Source organism: Pseudorasbora parva, chromosome 24 (assembly GCF_024679245.1).
Source record: "Pseudorasbora parva isolate DD20220531a chromosome 24, ASM2467924v1, whole genome shotgun sequence".
Classification (NCBI taxonomy): Eukaryota; Metazoa; Chordata; class Actinopteri; order Cypriniformes; family Gobionidae; genus Pseudorasbora; species Pseudorasbora parva.
In genome coordinates, this window is record NC_090195.1 from 2,658,251 (window position 1) to 2,681,385 (window position 23,135).

General features: G+C 42.7%; 1 protein-coding gene across 1 annotated transcript; it reads left to right on the plus strand.

Annotated features, from left to right (window-relative positions):
• Positions 1-1,036: 1,036 nt before the first annotated feature.
• On the plus strand, positions 1,037-9,194 carry LOC137064278 (uncharacterized). Its single transcript, XM_067435654.1, has 3 exons — positions 1,037-1,423; positions 2,940-3,023; positions 7,668-9,194. The coding sequence occupies exons 1-3, from the start codon at positions 1,037-1,039 to the stop codon at positions 9,192-9,194; spliced, it is 1,998 nt and encodes a 665-aa protein (XP_067291755.1).
• The last annotated feature ends 13,941 nt before the right edge of the window (positions 9,195-23,135 follow it).

Consider the following 23,135-nt stretch of genomic DNA (forward strand, 5'->3'; position numbering starts at 1 on the left):
TGGCCTGCCGAGGAGGATGAAGATGAGCACATGCGCTTTGAATACACAGAAATGTTCTTACCAGCGCGAAATTCAGTATGAACATAGGTGCACAGCTTAAGCAATCATGCTCTATTTTTTATATATCAACATTTGTGTGCATTGAGTACCATATCGCTTACCAAATGCTAAATGAGGATGATGTGTTTCTGGCGTATGTGTTTATTGAACCAATCAGACAAGAGAAAATCGAGAGTCAATGAGTATAGCTCATTTGATTGACTACAGTCATTTAGACGTTTGCAAGAGTTAATTATTTTTACACAAAGGATAGGCTAGTTTTACACGGTCAAAAGTTTTGCAGTTCCTGACAAAAGTGTCGGCGCGGAAAAAATGAAAGTCAGAAGAAGCCTACAGATCATATTTATTTTGTGTGTAGCCTAGGCCTACTGCAGTTTCACAATAGGCTACATGCATTACTCTTATAACAGTAAAATGCAGCAAATATTTTTTTCTTACGCTTGAAAGGCGATTTACACCTACACAAAGCTGCACATAATTTAATTTACACTTGTAATCTTATGTAGCTAGTAGGCTACACTTAAGCCTATGCTGTTCACGCAATTTTTTATTGCATCATTTTAACCTTCATAAGGCAACTAATGTGATGGATGCATTTGGTGGTGAATCAGTAGCCAATATCGTGTAGACCATATATCGATATTTATGGTGTAGCCTACATGAATGTGGCCGACTCACTGATCAGTGCCCTGAACAAGAGATCTGATTGAGCGTCATTGCTTCCTGCGCAGGAGGAGATTGTTTTTCCAGTCGCGATCGTGGCCATTTTCTCTCTTTAGAGATAAAGAAAAGAAAAAGGATTAATGAAGAACAAAGAGAAAAACTTTAACCAAAGGAATTATGAGAAGTTTGTTTCTTAACAGACAACAGATATTTGTGATTCTTGTTGTTGTTTGTTTTTTAAACCGTTGCAGGCAATACTTTCAGAAAGTGAAAGTAAAGTTCAGTTGTGCTACCTTTTGCACAAACAGTGACAATGGATTCATATGCAGAAGATCTGTCTTGTCCCGTGTGCCGTGAAATCTTAAAGTCTCCTGTTCTTCTGTCGTGTAGTCACAGTTTCTGTAAAGAGTGTCTTAAACAGTTCTGGAAAACCAAGGGAACTCAGGAGTGTCCTGTCTGCCGGAGAAGATCCTCAAAAGAGTTCATTCCTCCTAATCTTGCGTTAGAAAAGTCGTTCAAGGAGAGAGATGACGAGAGACGTTCATCAGGGTCTGAGGAGGAGATCTGCAGTTTACACAACGAGAAACTTAAACTCTTCTGTCTGGAGGACAAAGAGCCTGTGTGTTTAGTGTGCAGAGATTCACAGAAACACACCAATCACACCTTCAGACCCATCAGTGAAATCGGTCCATCATATAAGGTAAATTATTTATTTCTGAGGATTAAAGCTTTTTATATTGTCCAAATAGCATTTTGTTCATACTGTGTATATTACAAACATGAGCAAGGACTATTTGCACAACCTTCACGTGATCTCGTAGTTGTTCACGAGTTATCGTAAATACGAGTTTCCTAGGTAAAAATTCCATGCGCCCTCCCATTTCAAAAATCGAATGATGAGCTCGAAATCACGACTAAAGAAGTGGGAATTATCAAAATTCCGATAGCAGCGCACCTACACGAGAACGCAGCTTATCTCTATTAGGCTACAATGGTTTATGGCTGCCAATTTATTAAAATAATAAATCATGAGTTAACATGAATTATCTTGAGCCTGCTGAAATGTTCCATATAACAATATTTTCTTTCCAGCAGTGTTTTTTTTTTGTCAGCATTGATATTAATGTTTGTTATTGACTAATAATGTTTGTTATTGTATTAAGTACAGTTTATTTAATTATTTATAATTTGCAGTTGTGGTTATTATTCTTTGTTAATAAAAATACAACTGTTCATTGTTATTTCATGTCAGCTCAGGTCCATTATAATAATATTAACAGATTCAACTTTTAATAATGCATTAGTAAATGTTAAAATTACCAGCATTAAGATTAACAAATGCTTTAGAAGTATTGTTGTGTACCCCTCCCCCCCAAAAACACCAAAAAAACAAAACAAACTTGTGCTTGTCTTCTCATTTCTCTCTCTCTCATATTTAGTGATCATATTTCATACCTGTTGAGTTTACATTTTTAAATTAATTTGGCTGATAAAAAGGATTGCTTGTGTGGGCTGGTGCACTTATTCCAGTTTCTAAAATAGCCTAGTTGAATCAATAAATGGTCCCCCCCCCAAAACAACAACAACAACAACAAAAACAACAGAATAGTGATTACAATATTTAGTGATGTTTTATTAACAAACTTTGTGAGGAGCACACTCAGATAATTAAACCTAATTAAACATGAGTGGTGCACATCAAGCTAATCAATTTAATCAACGATAAGAGGTAATATATACAGCAGACTTACCTTACCAGATTTACCTTTTTTTGCATTCCCCTATCTCTATCTCATTAGACTATCTCTATCACGGGGTCGGGTACTTTGGGTTTGGGACAAAATTCCGAGCCCAGAGCCCTCCCATTTTATGTGTCAGACAGCATGCCAAAAACATATAACCTTTACTCTATTTAATTTGATTTAAGTGTGAACTCGTGAAATATAAATAAATAAAGGCTCATATCATCAGATCTTACACACTTAAAGCATCGCAACCACTAGTTTAGACGGACTGTATGCGATGCTTTCTCAGATCGGCTTGGGTTGGATTATGCTCATTTTAGTCCCATTTATTCAACTCAACGACTACAGACAACCGGAAATAAGTGAGATGTATTAGCTATATCAAAAACGGGAAGTGTGTCACGAAGTTCAGTGCAAGTAGTCCATTGCAGAAATGTCTGGTGTCTTATAGATTTTCAATTTAAATTTTAGGAGGAACTGAAGCCCTTAAAAGAGAAACTTGAACACAAAGAAAAAATGAAAGAAGAGTTTGAGAAAGCAGTTCAACACATGAAGGTGAAGATGGATTTTTTTTAGACATTTTTCACAAATTTAATTCAAATACTTTAAAGAAACATGTCGACTTTTTGGGACTTCAGTGTATTCACTGTATCCCCCATTTAGGTAAGTTAGAGAAGATAAGAACACATACCATTCTCATCTCTGCGCATGCCATAACTCTGTCTGACGCACCCACCATTAGCCTAGCTTAGTACAAAGACTGGAGGTAAACGGCTTCATCTAGCCTAATGCTCAACAAGTGACAACGGCAACATTTTCCTATTTACATGTTTGTTACATTGTGTACCAAGACCGTTGGAAAATAAAAAGTTGTGATTTTCTAGGCTGATATGGCTAGGAACTATTCTCTCATTCCTGCATAATAATCCGGGAACTCTGCTGCCGTACCGTTGGTGCAGCGGCACAATAATATTACACAGTGCCTGAAAATAGTCCCCAGCACGGTCCCTGTGTAGGAGGTTGTCAGGTTGGTTATGTTGACGGGAGTTAGCCTATTTTAATATCATTGCACCGCTGCACCCACGGTACAGCAGCAAAGTTCCTGGATTATTACGCAGGAATGAGAGAATAGTTCCTAGCCATATCGCGCTAGAAAATCAAAACTTTTAATTTTCCGTCTGTCTTCGTACACAATGGCCCTCATTTATCAAAAGTGCGTACACCAAATTTCCAGCGTACACCCAAACCCATAGTGACTTTGAGATTTATCACTATGGACGTTGGTGTGCGGCACGCTCAAATCCAACCCCAGCTCCAGAGGTGGATGTAGTGTACACACACACACACACACGCTCAAATCCTACGCCAGCTCAGGAGGTGGTGTACACACACACACACACGCTCAAATGAGGTGGTGTACGCACGTTTGAGTAAGTGCGAAAATGCGCAGAAAAACAATTCCTAACACCACAAAATGCACTGACAAGATATGCTATATTATGACCCACTGTAAAAAACAACAACAACAACAACAACAACAACAACATAATTATAAACTTCAGTGTTTATTTTTGTGCAATTTGAGTGATACCAAGCATTTGATTTGTAGGCCTGTATTCCTCCAGTCGCGAGCCTGTGCGCTTTACCTGACGGTTCAGGGTTAGGCCTGGCAGCGGTGCACGGACTGGGACTGAATAAATCAGATTGGCAAAATAATAAAAATTACATTCTTCTTCTTTTAAATAATAATAAAATAAATAATGAGGACATTCTTCTTCTAAATAACAATAAGCGTCATTAATAATAAAAATCATCAAGAATCTTACAAATTGTCATGTAATTATTAATGTGAATAAATAGTACTCCACATCACATCGTCATCACTATCGTACACCCCAATAGCCTATGTGCCATGATACGAAATTAAATGCTAATTGTCTCAAAACATGTTCTGTAAAATATTGCATTGATAATTTCTCATCCTATTTAAACTGCTGTGGTGCGCTTCTCAACCTCCACACTATTAACAGTACTCGTAATTTAGGTCCATATTTTGTTTTTGTGGGTGCCTTTATTCCCAATCTTTAAACTCCCAAATAAAACAATTTCGCTTTTTTCCACTTCCCTGGTGATGGTCTTGATGGGCGCGACTCAATCATCTCACTAGTTCAGTAGTCAGGGCACTGATCAGGGAGTCAGCCCGTTGACTTATGTCCTAATCACTGCCCTGAGTAGTGGACTAGTGAGATGATTAAGACATAAGACACCCTTAAGACATAACTGTGCGTTTAAACTGCCGGCGGGAGAGTGGCAAGGCGGCCGGAAGTCATTCATTTTCAATGGGAGCTGGGCTCCGGCGAGAGTGGCTCGGCGCGTCTTGGACGATTTGGGCGTCGAGGAGAGTTGAAATCAGCTCAACTTTATGGTAATGAGCTATGACGCGGTTCGGCGGCAACCAGTCAGAATGTAGAAGTGCTCTGCTTGAGAGAAATCCAGAGAATGCAGGCCTGTAAACTTTGGTTCCGACCACATTAGTTCCCATGCAAAATATAAGAGAAGTTGATCATTGCTGTGCGGGTTTCCCTATCATTTATGACAAGATCATTCATAGTGATGTGTAATTTGTTAAGAAGTCGCACAACACTATTTTACAGGCGCTAGAACGCTCGTTGTTCAGCGGGTATGCAATTCATTCTTTCTTTCACATTTAAACGATTTCATGAAGTTAATTTATACCTTATTTGTGGTTGATATCCATCAACAAGCTTGTTTGATTTGCGGCCTCTTCAAATACAGTTTAAAAAAAGAAAAATCATTCGATCTGCGTCAGAGCGGCAGCGCGTCCACAATGCTTTCTACAGCGCCGTTGGGAGGGCGGCAAGAGCAATTTTTTTATGCTCTCGTCGGCGTCGACGCACGGTAAAAGAGACGAGAGGCTAATATTAGGTGCGTCTTAATCAGCTCCCTAGTTCAGTAGTCAGGGCACTGATCAGGACACACCGGTAAGTCAATGGGCTTATCCCTGATCAGTGCCCTGACTACTGACGGAGCAGATTGAGGCGCACGCATTGTGAAGATCGATATTTGTAGCCTGCCTGAAATGGTATTTTCACAGACGTCACATCTCTCATAGACTACAGTAGCCTATTTAAAATGGCACATGCATCCGTTATATTCAAGTTCAAGTTCAAGTTCAAGTTCAAGTTCAAGTTCAAGAGTTTTATTTGTCACATACACAGTTATACAGAATACAACCGGCAGTGAAATGTAAACAGGTCCGCTCCATGGACAGCAAATAACAATTAACAAAAAAAGCACAATAAATTATAAAATAGGGATAGGATAAAATAGGAATAGGATAAGGTGCTATATATATATACATATGTAGAATTATGAATAAATCAAGTAAAAGAAATAAGAGATGTGGAATAAAATAAGTGAGATAAAGTAAACTGGAGACTATAAAAATAAATCTGTGGATAACAGAAGTGCAGGAGTGTAATGTGCAAACAGCATTATAATGAGAAGTTACATGAACACAAGAATAAAGTGCAGTGTAATATCAGTATGTGAGTTTGTTAATACTGAAGTGAGGTGAAGTCACATGTAGTTAAGTGGTTAAGTAGTTATATTCTCAATTTCATTTACAAAGCAATCCCTGTAAAGTGTTTAGGTTAACTATAGAAGAGACCGGGATTAGTGTGTGTCGGACTGGCATGACTCGCATCGGGGCGCGCGGCATCAGGATGGCTACGCATTAAATTAACAGCATTTAGAAGATTATCCACTCATTTTCCCCCGGCCTTTATTTGAGACCGGCCTATATTTGTTCGTGCTGACCACGCCCCCGGGCCACTATCAGAGGCCCGGTGTTTATTTGACTACAGGCTTTTATTTTAGGAAATACGATATATATATATATATATATATATATATATATATATATATATATATTTTTTTTTTTATATATATATATATATATATATAAATAATTTGTATTTAAAAAAAATTAAAACAAAAGAAAAACATGCAAACTAAGTTTATTTTAACTAGACAAAAGATTGGTTGTCATAAAAGCATTATTGGTGTCAATAAACCTATATAATTGAACAGCTCGATTGTGGTCTCAGCCTTGATAACGTGCACGTAAGTTAGCCGTGACACACAAGCTGCACGATTAAGTCGTAAATAAAAAGCTGCAATTTCAACGTATTAAAGCACCCGGATTTGTAGCCATGTTAATAACGTTTGTAAGAAACCAAACCATTTGTAAATCCGTCAAGATTTCAGCGAGATAAGAGTATTTATGTTTGTACAGATCACTCATCTTACATCAGGTTCCACAGAGCCCGACAGATAGCTTGCCTGTCACAAGATGGGCTGTCACTTGCCTGTCACCGCTGGTGATGACGATGGTGACTCCGCCGTAAGACATCTAGCCTTTATTATGGATATCAATGGTGAAGACCACATGTCCCAAGATGCTACGCTCAAACTTAGCATCATCAAACTACGCATTTGTTTTGAATAGGCGCCCTCCAGTGGACGGAAAGTTGCATAGTGCACCTTTGATAAAAAATAATAATCTACACATTGATTATCAAAGTAACTGTTATTTGCCCTTGTTGAATGCTTAAATCTGATTGGTGGATGAATGTTAACACACCACAGTAGCTACGTTTACATGGTAACTTTTTGCTTCAATCTGAATTAATTAATTCTGATAGTTGAATCTGAACGTAGTGTTTAAATGAACAGTAAATAAAGTGATCAGGTGGATAATAATAATCACACACCGTCTCTAGAGTGACATGACAACACTTCAATTCACTGAACTGAATTCGTCTTCTGTCTTTGCCAGATGCACATTTTTCACATTGTGATGTGTACATGAAGATCTGAATTTAGATAGAGGTATTTTAAGATGGTCTGGATCCGTGTTCTCTGTTAGATAGAATAAATGGCTTTTTGGGAGCCTATGAACTTGTAGCTTTGCATATTGTATACATGCACAAACAGATACTTTACACACTAAAGGAAAACATTAAAAAGCATAATATGACCCCTTTAATATGTATATTTATTTTAGGATTGAGAATTAAGATCCCCCTACCAAACATAGCCTATATCATACATCATTTGCACATGTCTATCTTTATTTTAATTCTGTTTTGTTTCTGTGTATTGCTTTACTTACAGAACAATAATGATCTCATCAAGAAAAGCACCTTAACTGAAGATGGAAACCCTGCTCGATACCGTCTGCAAAAAAAGACAGACAATACCAAGAAATCTAAACCATATCGTAAAATGACCTTTGGGCAGAGAGATCAAACCAAAACCCATAAAACCATTCTGATGCTGGGAGAAACAGGAACAGGAAAAACAACCCTGGTCAATGCGATGATCAACTACATGTTAGATGTTCAGAGAGAAGACAAGGTTTGGTTTGAGATCACAGATGAGCAGATTGACCAAACATCATCTCACAGTCAGACCTCCATCATCACTGTTTATGGGTTTTATCTACAACAGAGTCCAATCGATCTAACAATCATCGACACACCAGGATTTGGAAACACACGTGATATTCAGAAAGATAAAGAGATCGCTGAGAGTTTGCTTAGTTTAAGTGAATCTGCAGAAGGCATTCATGAAGTAGATGCAGTGTGTCTGGTGATTAAAGCAACCCAAAACCGACTCTCTGACGGACAAATATACATATTTGACACTGCTCAGTCTTTATTTGGGAGAGATATTGCTAAAAACATTGTCTTGCTCTTCACACACTCATCTGGAGCTCCTCCTAAAAATGCCCTGACGGCTGTTAAAGAGGCTGAGATCAAGTGTGCAGTGGATGACAGGAATCAGCCAGTGTACTTCCTGTTTGACAACTGCCAGTCAGAACCTGCTGATGAAGAAAATGAAAGAATGCAGAAAAGATCATGGAATCTTAGCCATGCTGGCATGATAGGATTTTTTAAGTTTGTTAAAAACATGAAACCAAAATCCCTGGAGTTGACTCAAGAGGTTTTGCAGAAACGGAAGCAGTTGGAAGCAAATGTCTCCAATCTACAATCACATGCTCAAATGACTGAACTAAAGCAAAATGAGCTGAAACAAACTCTGGAGAACAAGAAAGATGCAGAAGAAAATAATTTATTTGAGGAGGAAGTCGAAGTGCAATATAAAGTGAAGGTTGATATTAATCCTGCTATAGCCTATGAGGCGACGTGCTGCACCGTCTGTGAGGAGAACTGTCATTATCCAGGATGCTGGTGGGTCAGAGATCTCTCATGGTGTGAAGTGATGAAAAATAATAAATGTACAGTGTGCACTAAAAGATGCCACTACAGCAAACATGTCAAAGGAGCAAAAATATATGAAACAAAGACAAAGAAGGAGAAGAGGATAAATGAAAAGTTAAAGAAGAAATATGACGGCAAGGTTAAGGATGGTGTGTCTTTGGTCAAGAAGCTGGAAGAAGAACTGCAAGAATTAGAGAAAGAGAAAATAAAGCTGGTGATGGAAGCTTTTGACTGTGTGGAAACTCTGCAGTTGATTGCACTAAACCCTGATTCTCTGATCACACTTCTGCACATTGATGTTCTGATTGAGAAGCTGAAGGAAATAAATGAGCCTGAGGCCGAAATACTGGAAAACATCAAGAAGAGAGCAGGAGAAGGAAAACACAGGGCAATGAGATTCATTTACAAGATCTTATAAAAAATCTCAAGTATTTTTTTTAAAGAGACTTAAAATTGTGGTAAAAAAATTAAGTTTTGCTTGTGAAAATCATGTCTATGCTTCTTCACCAAAACCAGCACCAAACAAGCAGGATTTGAGTTGTCTTTATTTTATTTTATTTTTAAATAATCATTCATACACTGTATGCCGTAGAAGACTTCTCCGTGGTTTGAGCTGCTCAAGACTAGAAATCAGAGACTTTTTGGAAGGAGAGTTGCTTGATATATATAGCGTTAAGTTTTTTTTTAATTACAAGTTAATTACTTTATACAATACTAATAATAAAAAACAAAAGGTAAAAGTACATATAAAAATGAACAATTTACAGGCATTATAAAGGAATCAAAATATCTAACACTGGAGAGGCTATCCCATGAAAACAGTGTTCAGAAATCAGTACTCTACTGGATTTCAGTCTTTTAGCTTCTCTAGTCCACATTGTTGAGATGTCATCAACTGTGGAAACCTCAAATCTATCTCGGCGCTTAGGTCGACATTTGCCTACCTTTGGAAGGGCGGAGTCCCCCTACCCATACCTTGATCTAGTGCTATTCTTGCCCAGCTGAATAGACCTACTTCAAAGGATGGCTGGAGTAACCTAAGGATTACGTTTAGGGCACTCCCGCCGACCATAACTCCGCGGGCCCCTAATCCCTCACAGGCGCCACAGCCGGTAGAGCTTTCGGAGGGACCCGCTGGCCCCTCCCTTAGGCATCCAGTGGTTACCTTTGGGGCTCCGGTGGGCAAGCAGATGTAGATCGCTGCATCAGAAGGGGAGTTCCAGTCCTCAGAGGATGATGATACGGGTGTACTGCCTCCCTCTGGGAGAGTGGCAACGGTCGAGTCGGACCGTGAGTTGACGGCCATGCTTTCACGGGCGGCCAAAAAGGTCGGGCTTGAGTGGAACCCTCCACCACATCCCGAACCATTATAGATTGGACGATTGGTTTTTCTGGGCTGAGCATCCCGCCCCGGTGCCTTTCTTCCCGGAGGTGTATGAGGAGCTCACTAAGTCGTGGAAGAGAACTTTTAGTGCCCGAAACAGACCTGGTGGCTCCTCCCTCCACACTACCCTTGATGGCGGGCAAACGAGGGGGGGGGGGGACAATCCGTCGCGATGATACCCGCATCTCTCATCCAAGGCCTTTAAATTCTATTCCAGTCTGACTGCAAAGGCTTACAGGTTTTGTGGCCAGGCTGCGTTCGCCTTGCATGCCATGGCGGTACTTCAGGTACCCCAGGCACTCATGGACATGCACGAGGGTAGTCCTGGCCCAGAGCTCCTCTGAAAGTCACCGCCCGTTCCATTGGCCAAGTGATGTCCACTCTTGTGGTCCAGAAACGGCATCTCTGGCTCAACCAGGCCGACAAGAGGAAGACCGATAAACATCGGTTCCCGTATCCCCGGCGGGGTTGTTTGACGTTGCAGTCGAGATTTACTTGTGGGCGGCAGTGGCTCAGTGGTTCATGTAGATTGTCTACAAACCAGAAGGTTGGTGGTTCAATCCCCGGTTCCACTTGACCAAGTGTCGAAGTATCCATGAGCAAGACACCTAACCCCAGCTGCTCCCGACGAGCTGGATGGCGCCTTACATGGCTGACATCGCCGTCGGTGTATGAATGGGTGAATGTGAGGCAAAAATGTAAAGCGCTTTGGATAAAAGCGCTATATAAATGCAGTCCATAAAAATGCAGTCCATTTACTTGTTGGTTAATTTGTCCTACCTTTCTTTCCTCATTTCTTACCTAGTTTGTCCCCCATTTAATCTCCCTAGCTTCCTTTCCTTGCGCAATACAGCCGTTTCACACTGCAAACATGAGTGGCGCATATTTTTTCTGGCGCCCATGTTAATCAATGAGTGCATTCACTTTGGGAGCAGGATCAGGAGCAGCGCGTGAGCATCAAGCAGGGCTTTCAGCGACGAGCCTATTTTTGCTTCGCTGCTGACGCTCAATTAAAGTGAAAGCACACTTTTAATGGACAAAATAAATATCATTTCACACAAAAAGTGCTTAAAATGCACACAAGAAGCACGTGTAGTGTATTTGAACAATAACTGGAGTATGTCAGAAAGGAAAACAAAGAATAAAAAATATCTGTAGAAGATTTACACTTAATTTAATTTCTGCACATGCCTTTTTTTTAACAGAGGGACTTTGCGGGGGATTCTTGAAAATAGATTAGCTTCACACAGACGTCTTCTTACTGTCACAGTACTTACAGGTAACTCCAGACTGTCTTTGATCATCCTGGAGGTGATCATTGGCTGAGCCTTTGCCATTCTGGTTATTCTTCTATCCATTTTGATGGTTGTCTTCCGTTTTCTTCCACGTCTCTCTGGTTTTGCTCTCCATTTTAAGGCATTGGAGATCAGTTTAGCTGAACAGCCTATCATTTTTTGCACCTCTTTATAGGTTTTCCCCTCTCTAATCAACTTTTTAATCAAAGTACGCTGTTCTTCTGAACAATGTCTTGAACGACCCATTTTCCTCAGCTTTCAAATGCATGTTCAACAAGTGTTGGCTTCATCCTTAAATAGGGGCCACCTGATTCACACCTGTTTCTTCACAAAATTGATGACCTCAGTGATTGAATGCCACACTGCTATTTTTTTGAACACACCCCTTTCAACTAATTCAACTAATTGCCCAATTGTACAGCCTTAAGAGCGTGTATATCATGAATGCTGGGTCTCATTTGTTTTCTGAGAAACTACTGAACCTACTGGTAACTTGTTTGCCACGTAGCAATAAAAAATATGCGAAAAACCTTGATTATTCTGGTTAGTCACATTGTACTGCTATTATTTTGAACAATACTGTATCTTACTCTATTGCCCCGCAGAAGCTGTTTTTGTAAAAATAGGCTAACGATTGCGTCATAACCAACGCGATCCTGTCGCACAGTTGAGAAATTACCGTATAGACCTGAGGAGACGCTCGCAGGCAATCTTTTACTGTCTATGAGACAGTCGGGGGGACGTGGAGACATAAAGTCTGATAAAGTCAAGGGGGAAGAATGGGGAGAAGCCCATAGTGAGCCAAAAGCAACGGGAGAAAATATTTAAACAATGTGATTCAGCTTTCACGTTCCACATCTACCAGAAGACCTACAGCTGTCAGACAGGAGGCTCACGTCACATCTACGTCGTCAAGCTCAGTCTGAGCCTGCAATCTGCATGTGCAGATTTAAACTTGCTTTAATTATTCAGTTAGGACACCATATGGTTATGATTATAAAAAATAAAGTATGAACTCAAAATTTTAAGGCAACCAGGTAACTTATTTTTTACACACACTCACTTTCTGGATTTCAGGACTCTTTAAATGTTGATAAGTTTTGCAGATTTTGTTTGGCAAATTGCGTAGATATTCAGCAGTATGATGTCAGAAGTAGGGGTTTTACATTAAGAACACCAGAATTGTTCGAGGAAGCTGTTAATGTGCTTAAACAAAGTGATCCGTCTTGTGTATATGGTGTAATGAGAGAAACAGACTGACTCACTTTGATGCTGCAAAAGGATTTCCACCGGATTTTCTACATGATGCATTTGAAGGAATTGTACCTGTGGAGCTATACCTCTCAGATCTGATTGCTAATAAGTATTTTACATTAATGACCTTATTGAAAGAATAACAACATTCCCCTTTCAATTCTATGACAAAGCTAAAAGACAATACAAAAAAACTTTCAAAAAAATTGAACTATATGAGGCAAATGGACACGAGAACTGGGCACTTCTGAGATTTCTTCCACTGATGGTTGGCCACTGTATTCCAGAAGGTGAAAAACATGGAATATAATTCTTGAATTAAAAGACATTGTTGAGTTGTTATCCAGCTCCTCGTTCACAACAGAAACCTCTATCCAGAATCTCTGATCGTCGACAGTTGCTTTTAGAAGTTTTTCCATGTACTAAATTGCACCCTAAACATCATTATCCTATGTTAATCCAAAAAATTGGTCCCCTAATGGAATTTTGGACACTTAAGATTAAAAATTTCTTTCTTTTGTTAACATGCTGACCACTTCAAAAATATTCTGCACACTTTGGCCACAAGACATCAACTAATGTTGGCATACTGAGATGCTAAGTGTTTTTTAAATGTAATATATGTGTATATATGAAATATTAATATATGCTATATATGTAATATATAAAGTAAAAACATATATGAAACATATTAGAAATTGGAACAATTCCATATATTGACATATAAATGTATCCCATATATTATATATGTTTATGTATGTATAATACATATATTGACATTGACATATAGGTCTCATATATGAAATATCCTAATATGCTCATATAGAGTAAAAACATAAATGCACATATATGCACAGCATCAGAAATTCAATATATTGACATATATCTTTAGTCCACATATTATATATGTTTAAATTATATATGTGGCAAATCACTATCACTGTCAAATGTCGTAGAGTCTCAAAATCTATACTATGTATAAAACAAATGACATTTAAAATATAAAATATTTATAATGTTACTTATTGTCAGGCGAGGCAAGACATGAAGGACACAAGGGTGCAGAGGTTAATGGGATTTTTATTAGACTTCAAAAATAAACAATCGAAAAACAAACAAACCCCTTCATGCTTGTAACTGGCTCGTCTTAGTTTTTTTATTCAATAAGAAATCCTCAAAAAAACGGGAATTCACTTTTGCCAATAGTTTGTGTTCAAACTAACTGTAAGATTCTCAATGAGGGAGTGAAATAAATTGTATCTATTTAACCACTGAATGAGATAACATAGTAACAATTAGCACATGGACAGAAATCCAAGACAGCATTGTGAATATCAAAGCTCAACACTATAAGTAAACAAATAAACAATTCCAAACCCAAAATATTAGTGATACACAAACAAAAAACAGTACCAAACAATTCAAAATGCCATAGAGGGAAAAGGATATACAGTCTGCAATGCAAGTCTCTTATATGAGTGTTGTAGAAGTCCCAGTCCCAGCAGGCAATGAAGATATACAATCCTAAATCCTAGATTGTAAAGCATTAGAATGTACATTTCACTTAACTCTCAAACACAATGTGATTCCAGGCATCACCCATGCTCCACTGCCACGCCTCTCCTCTGTGCTACTCGTAACCTTAAAACCACTTCCTCCATTTGTTGCCCTCTAGAGGACAGGATGAAAAATGTCACCCATGTACCAGGGTAACCGTTACATGCTACACAGAACAAAACATGAAAGTACACACCATGGCTAATGATGAGCTCAAGCCTCATGCTAAACAAACAACCCTAAACAAATGGACAAAAGACTGCCCAAGCAAAACTAGATGCTCACACGAGACCAAGCGAATGCTGTACACTCACAACGGGGAGAAACCGTCTCAGGTTACGTATGTAACCCTAGTTCCCTGAGGGAACGAGACGCTGCGTCGAAACGCTGTGAGAACGCCTCTGCGTTAATGAGTCGTGAAGCGCCTGTAGAACCATTCCATCGGAAAAAAGATCGATCGTCGGCGTGATGACGTCATCGACCGGAAGCTATAAAGCGTCCGTGAAAACAAACAGGAACTAACTTCTGATAAAGCCTGAAGTAAGTGATCACGGACACGCCGGGAGTATGGCAGAGCGACGCAGCGTCTCGTTCCCTCAGGGAACTAGGGTTACATACGTAACCTGAGACGTTCCCTTTCGGGGAACTCGAGCTGCGTCGAAACGCTGTGAGAACGCTTATACCCACATCGCCATAGGACCAAGTGTCTCGTATGTGTGAAGCCGAAGCGCACACGGTTACGAGAGAACCTGTGCCCCAACAGTAGATGCCAGGTCTAGTTCATAGAACCTGACGAAGGTTAACGGAGACGACCATCCGGCCGCGTTGCAAATATCATGGAGGGAAGCCCCCGACAAGAGTGCTTTTGAAGCAGCCATACCCCTGGTTGAATGCGCCCGGACAGCCAGTGGAGACGGCTGCCCGGCCGCTTCATAAGCAAGTGAGATGGCCTCGACCACCCACTTGCTCATCCTCTGCTTGGATACTGGAGCCCCCTTCTTAGGGGGTCCGAAACAGACAAATAATTGGTCAGATTTCCTCCACAGGGCAGCTCTGTGGACGTATGTATCCAGTGCCCTCACAGGACACAGCAGATTTAACCTTTCCTGGTCTGACGTCTTAAACGGAGGAGGACAGAAGGCTTGTAGAGTGATGGGGCCCCGTGGGCTCGTAGGAACCTTGGGGACATAACCCGGCCTGGGATGCAGAAATGCTTTCACCATCCCCGGCGCAAACTCTAAACATGAGGGCCCTACCGACAGGGACTGAATATCTCCTATATAATCTCTTATATCTCTTATAATTCTTTTAAGAGACGAAATGGCCAACAGAAAGATGGTTTTTAGGGTGAGGAACTTGTCCGAAACCTCCTCCAGAGGTTCGAACGGTGGTCCGGACAAGCCCCTCAGAACAATGGCCAAGTCCCATGCTGGGACCCTCGAGTGCATAGCCGGCCTCAACCTTAAAGTGCCACGAAGGAAGCGTGTAATTAGAGGGTGTCTTCCCAAAGACACTCCACCGAAAGGGACGTGGAAGGCACCCAAGGCCGCCACCCTTTATTGTGGAGGGGGTCAACCCTGCCGAGAACCTTGCCTGCAGGAACTCCAGCACTGTACCAACCGGGCAGTTAACTGGGTCCCACTGGCGTTCTCTGCACCATGCTGAGAAAAGTCTCCATTTCAAAGCGTACAGCTTCCTTGTGGACGGAGCTCTGGAGTGTAGGATGGTCTCTACGACCTCGGCCGAGAGACCTTCCTCTATGAGCCTAGCCCCCTCAGAGGCCAGGCCCACAGTTTCCACATCTCCGGGCGTGGGTGCAGGAATCTCCCGCCTGCCTGAAAGAGTAGATCCCTCCTGGTCGGAATCTCCATCGGAGAGCCTTCCAGGAGAGATATCAGGTCCGAAAACCATACTCGGGCCGCCGAAGCAAATAGGTCTATTTCCGCTTTCCCATAAACCTTCCAAAGGAGCTCCACCACCTCTGGGTGGAGTCTCCATTCCCCGGGCCTCGGCCCCTGTCTCGACAGGCTGTCTGCTTCCTGATTCAGGGCCCCCGGGATATACACTGCCCTGATTGACAGCAATTTCCCTTGGGCCCACAGGAGGATCCGATGTGCCAATTTGTCCAACGGACGAGACCTCAGACCCCCCTGGTGATTTATATAGGCGACCACCGACGTGTTGTCTGTTCCGACTAGCACGTGGTGGCCCCTGAGGTCGGGCAGGAACTGTTTCAATGCAAGAAACACTGCGAGCATCTCTAGCCGATTTATGTGCCAGTCCCGCTGATGTTCCTGCCATAGACCCTGGGATGAGCGACCACTCATGGTCGCCCCCCAGCCCGTGAGAGAGGCATCTGTCGTTAGCGTTACGCGACGAACATGAGCCCCCAACACGGGACCCTGAGATAAAAACCCCGGGTTTTTCCACATGACCAGAGCACGTAGGCATCGCCGCGTGACTTTGATCGTGCGGAGCGGATTTCCCCTCGGGGAGAACCCTTTTGTTTTGAGCCACCACTGCAGTGGCCTCATGTACAGTAGGCCAAAAGGTATCACGTTGGACGCTGCTGCCATGAGACCTAACAGTTTCTGGAACTGTTTCACAGTGACGGCCCGGCCTAGCTTCTGTTCTTTGACGGCTGCCAGGATCGATGCTATGCGTGTTGGCGATAATTGCGCCCGCATAATTACCGAATCCCAGTTCACACCTAGAAAAGTGGTTCTCTGAGCCGGAGAAAGCACACTCTTCTTGGCGTTCAGCCTCAACCCCAGCTTCGACATATGGGCGAGAACAGCATCTCGATGCTGAACCGCCATCTGCTCTGTATTCGCTAGAATCAGCCAGTCGTCGATATAGTTCAGAATGCAGATGCCCTGCAGACGCAGCGGCGCCAGAGCTGCATCCACACACTTGGTGAACGTGCGGGGTGACAGTGCTAGACCGAAGGGAAGTACCTGATATTGGTATGCCTCTCCCCCGAAGGCAAACCTCAGGAACTTCCTGTGATGTGGAAGGATGGAGACATGAAAATACGCATCTTTGAGGTCTATGGTGACAAACCAATCCTCCGACTTGATCTGCGATACAATCTGTCTGAGTGTAAGCATCTTGAATTTGAGCTTGGCCACCGAGCGATTCAATAGCCGCAGATCTAATATCGGGCGTAAGCCCCCATCCTTCTTCGGCACGATGAAGTAACGGCTGTAAAAGCCAGACTCCCTGCTGGGAGGGGGAACCCTCTCTATAGCCCCTTTTTGCAGGAGTGTCTCTACTTCCTGTGCCATTACCAGAGCCTGCTCCGGGCCCACCTCTGTAGGTAGGACACCGCAGAAAGGAGGTGGCCGACTTCTGAACTGAATGGCGTACCCCTTTTCTATTATCTGCAGGACCCAATGAGATATATTTGATAGACGTTTCCACTCGTCTAGAAAATCTACTAAGGGAACCAGCCTCTCGAGGCTGGCCTCTGGTGTATTTTGAGCAACAAGCACAGTGCCCTGAAGCGGCGGACCGGCAGGGAACAACTGACTTGACTGCTCGGGGGCCCCCCGAAGGGGGTGCGGACCACCCTCGGGTGGCCCGCGGAGACCGACTGCGCCCGGGCATTGCGGCGGGGTTGGCAGCGCGGCCCCCCGAGGGTGCCGTAGGGAAACGGGTACCGTTGGCAGGGGTAAACACCGTTTCCCTACGGGGGGAACCACCCTCAGCGTCCTGACGCTTCTGGCGTCAGGAACGCTTCGACGAGGCCTTCTTGGCGATCAGGACTGTCCGCAGATCAGCCCTGCCCCTCGAAGGCCTCGTCTGAGAGCGCCGCCCCTCGTCCCCGCGCTGAGGGGGAGCTCGGGCAGTGACGCTCTGTTTTTGTTGAGCCCTATGTGAGGAGCTCGTACTCGGTTTGGGCTGCTTGATGGTATCGGCAGCAGCCCCAGGGACCTGGACCCGGAGAGGGAGGAACTGCTTGAGCGCCGCAGCTTGCTTTTTCGACTCCTGGAACCTCTCGGTGACAGTGTGGACTGCGTCACCGAAGAGGCCTCCAGGAGAAAGCGGCGCATCAAGCAGAAAAGCTTTCTCCCTCTCCTTGATGTCTGTGGGGTTCAACCAAAGGTGTCTCTCCGTGGCCACCAATGCTGCCATGGAGCGGCCAACACATCTGGCCGTCTCCTTGGTGGCCCGGAGAGCTAAATCAGCTGACGTTCTCAATTCAGCGACAATATCTCCCCCCACAACATCACTACTATCCAGATCCCTCAGCAGGTCAGCCTGGTATGCCTGCACGATAGCCATCGTGTGCAGGCATGCAGCCGCCTGACCCGCTGCCGAGTACGCTTTACCCACCAACGCCGACGTTGTTTTTAGGGGTCTGGTGGGTAAAGTCGGGGCCTTAAGGGACGATGCCGAGGAAGGCGAGAGATGGCTCGCAAGCGTCTCGCAAGCGTCCATAACCATACTGTTTCAGCCCGCCGATGTTACTGTAGACCGAGGTCTGCGGGCTGAAAACTCGATATGATGCCGGTCTCCTCCATGATCTTGCCACCTCGGTGTGCAAGTCATGGAAGAACGGCAGGCCCCGCCGCTGAGGCTCTGAAGCGCGAGACGGCAGGAATCGTTCGTCTAATTTGCTGTGACGCTTTCTTCCTGCCTCAGTTCTCTCAGTGGGCCAGTCGATATTTAATCTGGCCACTGCTCGCGTCAGAACCTCAACTAGCTCTTCACTAGCAGGGGACTAAAGTGGCGAGTCTTCAGTCTCGATGCTTTCAACGTCCACCTCCTCAGAGCTGGACAGATGAAGCACCGGCGACTCTCTCGGGGAGGAAGAAACCGCCATGCGTGCTTCCATGCCCCGAGAAGAGCCGCTGGATGGAGCAGGTGAGGGCAGAGATAAGGCAGCGCCCGTCTCTAACCCCTCTGCAACATCCAATTGTGATCCCCACGACTGCAGCCTCCGCTCCGCCTCGGCGGCAGCGGGACCAGAGCCGCGGGGAACACGAGCCGAGGCACCCTCCTCGAAGAGTGCCCGGCGGGAGCGCAGCGTTCTCAGTGGTAATCGCTCACAATGCTCGCAAGCAGCCCCCTCGAGGGCTGCCTGGGCATGCTGCGCTCCCAAGCATGCAACACAGAGAAGGTGTGTGTCCCCGCCCGTGATGTAGCGTGGGCAGGGAGGAACACACTTCCTGAAATTACAGCTCTCACTCGCCATCTCTATCTATCTTATTTTCTCTTTATTTTTGTTAAACTAGTGATATTTAACAAAAAGGGTGGAAAATCTCTGAATATAGACAGACAAAAACACCAAATAGACAGACAGGTTCACACAGATCGCTTGCTGAAGGCTCAGAAGCTAGTTCCTGTTTGTTTTCACGGACGCTTTATAGCTTCCGGTCGATGACGTCATCACGCCGACGATCGATCTTTTTTCCGATGGAATGGTTCTACAGGCGCTTCACGACGCATTAACGCAGAGGCGTTCTCACAGCGTTTCGACGCAGCTCGAGTTCCCCGAAAGGGAACATGGAGCTTTTAATGTCCGAAGCCTCAACCAAAACTAAATTAGAATGAAATGCCAGGATTCAAACACCACTATATAAATCCATATAAAATCCTATACAAGCATACTGAATGTTTGCATATATTATGTTTAAATAAACGTACATCTATATAAATTCGACATATAGGGACATATATGTACATATATTACATTTCCGTATGGGCATGATTTCCTCACACAGTTCCAGTGTCCACAGTTTCAATGCTGCTGCTCACGGCTGCTCTTTATGATTGTAGTTATCTCTTGAGCATAGACTAAAATAAATTCAAATCACCCGCCCTAACATCACTATAACTCTCGCTCCATGACCTGCTGTATGATTAACGGAAAATTAACCGGCGGCTTCCGGTGATGTCATGGTCAGAACAACAGGTTAGAGATGAGGCTCCATCAGAAAACAGTGACAAATTCAGATAAATAAAGCTTTCAGGGTGAAAAATAGCTAGTGAACAAGATGACTACCACAGCGAAAATGAGAGGACAAGGAAAACCAGGACATTTGAAAGAAACCGACAATAAACCACCGAGCACGAATAGCGAAGAAAAGATAGCACGTGAGGATGAATTGTCTTTGATACAAGAAATGAGAAAACTTTGCAAAGAAAGTAGTCAGGGACATAAAAGAACAACAAAGATCCTTGAACCCTTGGAAAAGACTATAACAGATATTAAGGAGCAGCTCGGCAACTCACCAGAGGATAGGTGAGCTGGAGGGGAGAGTGAGCGATGTGGAAGAGGCAGGGGCAAGACAGCACCGTGTGAATACGACAGAATTTTGTTTCTATCCCTTATGGTTCAAAAGTTATTAGCATAAACATGAGTGAAACTTTGGACAGTTGGTGGCGCTAGAGGGAATGGTTTAGAGACTCCAAATTGGGTGTGGTTACTATTAGTAAAGACTTCTACCAGTGTACTAAATTTCCTAACTTTCCCGCAAACGGTTCTATGGGCTGCCATAGACTTCCATGGCGGAATAATAATAATAATAAGAAATCTAACGGTTTCAAGAGGGGCTCCGCACCTTCGGTGCTTGGCCCCTAATTAGAAATTGAAATCAAGAGATTAGAAAATGAACATAAACAAAGTGGAAAGCAAGTAGTATTTAATAAACTCAAAGAGAATAGAGCCAAGTTAGATGGGATCCTGACTTACAAGGCAGAGGGTGCCCTTAGATTTATCGATAGAAAATACTACGAACTGGGAAACAATGCCAGCAGGTTACTATCATTTCAACAGGTTACTATGCCATTTGCTAAAATTAAACAACCTCAGTCCATCGATGTCGAAATTAGTCCAAAAGCAATAGCAAATACCTTTGCCAAATATTATGAACAATTATATGATTAATTAATTAATTACATTTATACAGTGCTTTTCTAGGCACTCAAAGCGCTTTACATATAGAAGGGGGGAATCTCCTCAACCACCACCAATGTGCAGCATCCCCCTGGATGATGTGACGGCAGCCATTTTGCGCCAGAACGCTCACCGTACACCAGCTGATTGGTGGAGAGGAGACTGAGTGATTAGGCCAATCAGGAGAGGGGGCAGATTAGGAGGCCATGATGGACAGGGGCCAATGGGCAAATTTGGCCAGGATGCCGGTGTTACACCCCTACTCTTTATCGAAGGACATCCTGGGATTTTTAATGACCACAGAGAGTCAGGACCTCGGTTTAATGTCTCATCTGAAGGACGGATGAAAATACTACGAACTGGGAAACAAGGCCAGCAGGTTACTATCATTTCAACAGGTTACTATGCCATTTCTAAAATTAAACAACCTCAGTCCATCAATGTCGAAACTAGTCCAAAAGCAATAGCAAATATCGTTGCCAAATATTATGAACAACTATATAAGGGTCAACATCAGGAATATTAAAGAAGAAAAAATGCATGATTTCTTTAAAAATCTTAAATTAGACAAGCTGATGGCGGATGAAGCCTCTGCATTAGTAGAGCCAATCAAAGGTGAAAGACATCATTATTAAATTAAAAAATAACAAAACGCCAGGAATAGACGGGTTTGCAGGAGAATATTATAAACTGTTTGTTGACGACCTAACTCCGGTATTATGTAAGCTATATAATTATGTGTTAAATTCAGTTGAACCCTCCAGAATCATGGTCTGAGGCTATCATCACAGTCCTACACATGGAAGGAAAAGATCCATTGCAGTTTTCAAGTTATCATCCTGTGCGTTGACTATAAAATATTAACATCAATTTTAGGAGCTAGAATACAAAAATACATTAGGAAATTAATAAAACCAGACCAGACGGGGTTCATTTCAGGTCGCCAAGGGACAAATAATATAAGGAGAGCATTAAACTTGCAGTCACTCATGGCAAAGGGTACTCAAACATCAATGCTTCTCAGCTTAGATGCTGAGAAAGCGTTCGATCGGGTAGATTGGCAATTTTTAGAACAAACAATGACTGAGAAGGGCTTCTGTGAAAGATTTATCTTCTGGTTTCGGCTGCTGTACAAGAATCCCAAATCAAGAGTTAGAGTTAACGGACATTGCGCTGACTTTTTTGATATAGAGAGAGGTGTAAGACAGGGTGACTCTCTTTCCCCCATTCTTTTTGCTCTCAGTATTGAACCTCTAGCGGAAGCAATACGTCGGGATGTCCAGATTAAAGGGGTGGAGGATGGTGGGGGAAGAGTTCATCAAATTTCCCTTTTCGCTGACAATATCTTACTCTTTATGACACATCCCCTTACCTCAATACCTCGACTAATGCAATGCCTAAAAGATTATGGAGACATCTCTGGATACAAAATTAATCAAAATAAATCAGAGGCAATGATGATATCAGGAACATGGCCTAAAAAACTAAACAAGATGGAGTCATTTCACTGGTCAAAACAAGGATTTAGGTACTTGGGGATCACTATCACATCTGAAACTACAAGACTCTTTGAGGCAAACTATAATAAGCTAATTAATCAAATAAAGAGTGATCTAGTTCGTTGGGAAGTTCTTCCTTTATCTCTGTTTGGCAGAGTTGAGATTATAAGGATGAATCTACTCCCAACAGTTTGATATTCCCTCAAGCGATTTTTATAGATATTTGCAAATTAGGCACTATATTACGAACCATAAGGAAAAAGAAAGAATTTGCAAAATCCCAAATGGCATAGAACAATATTTTATCACGATTACAGAAGAACGTCTTCCTGTTGGTAAACATGTTTCTCATCTCTATAAAAGGTTGCTAACAGAAATGGCCGGAAACACTTACAATATTAAAGAATAGTGGGAAGCGAATACAGTACGAGAACAGAGCACGAGTTATGGGATAAACTTTGTTATG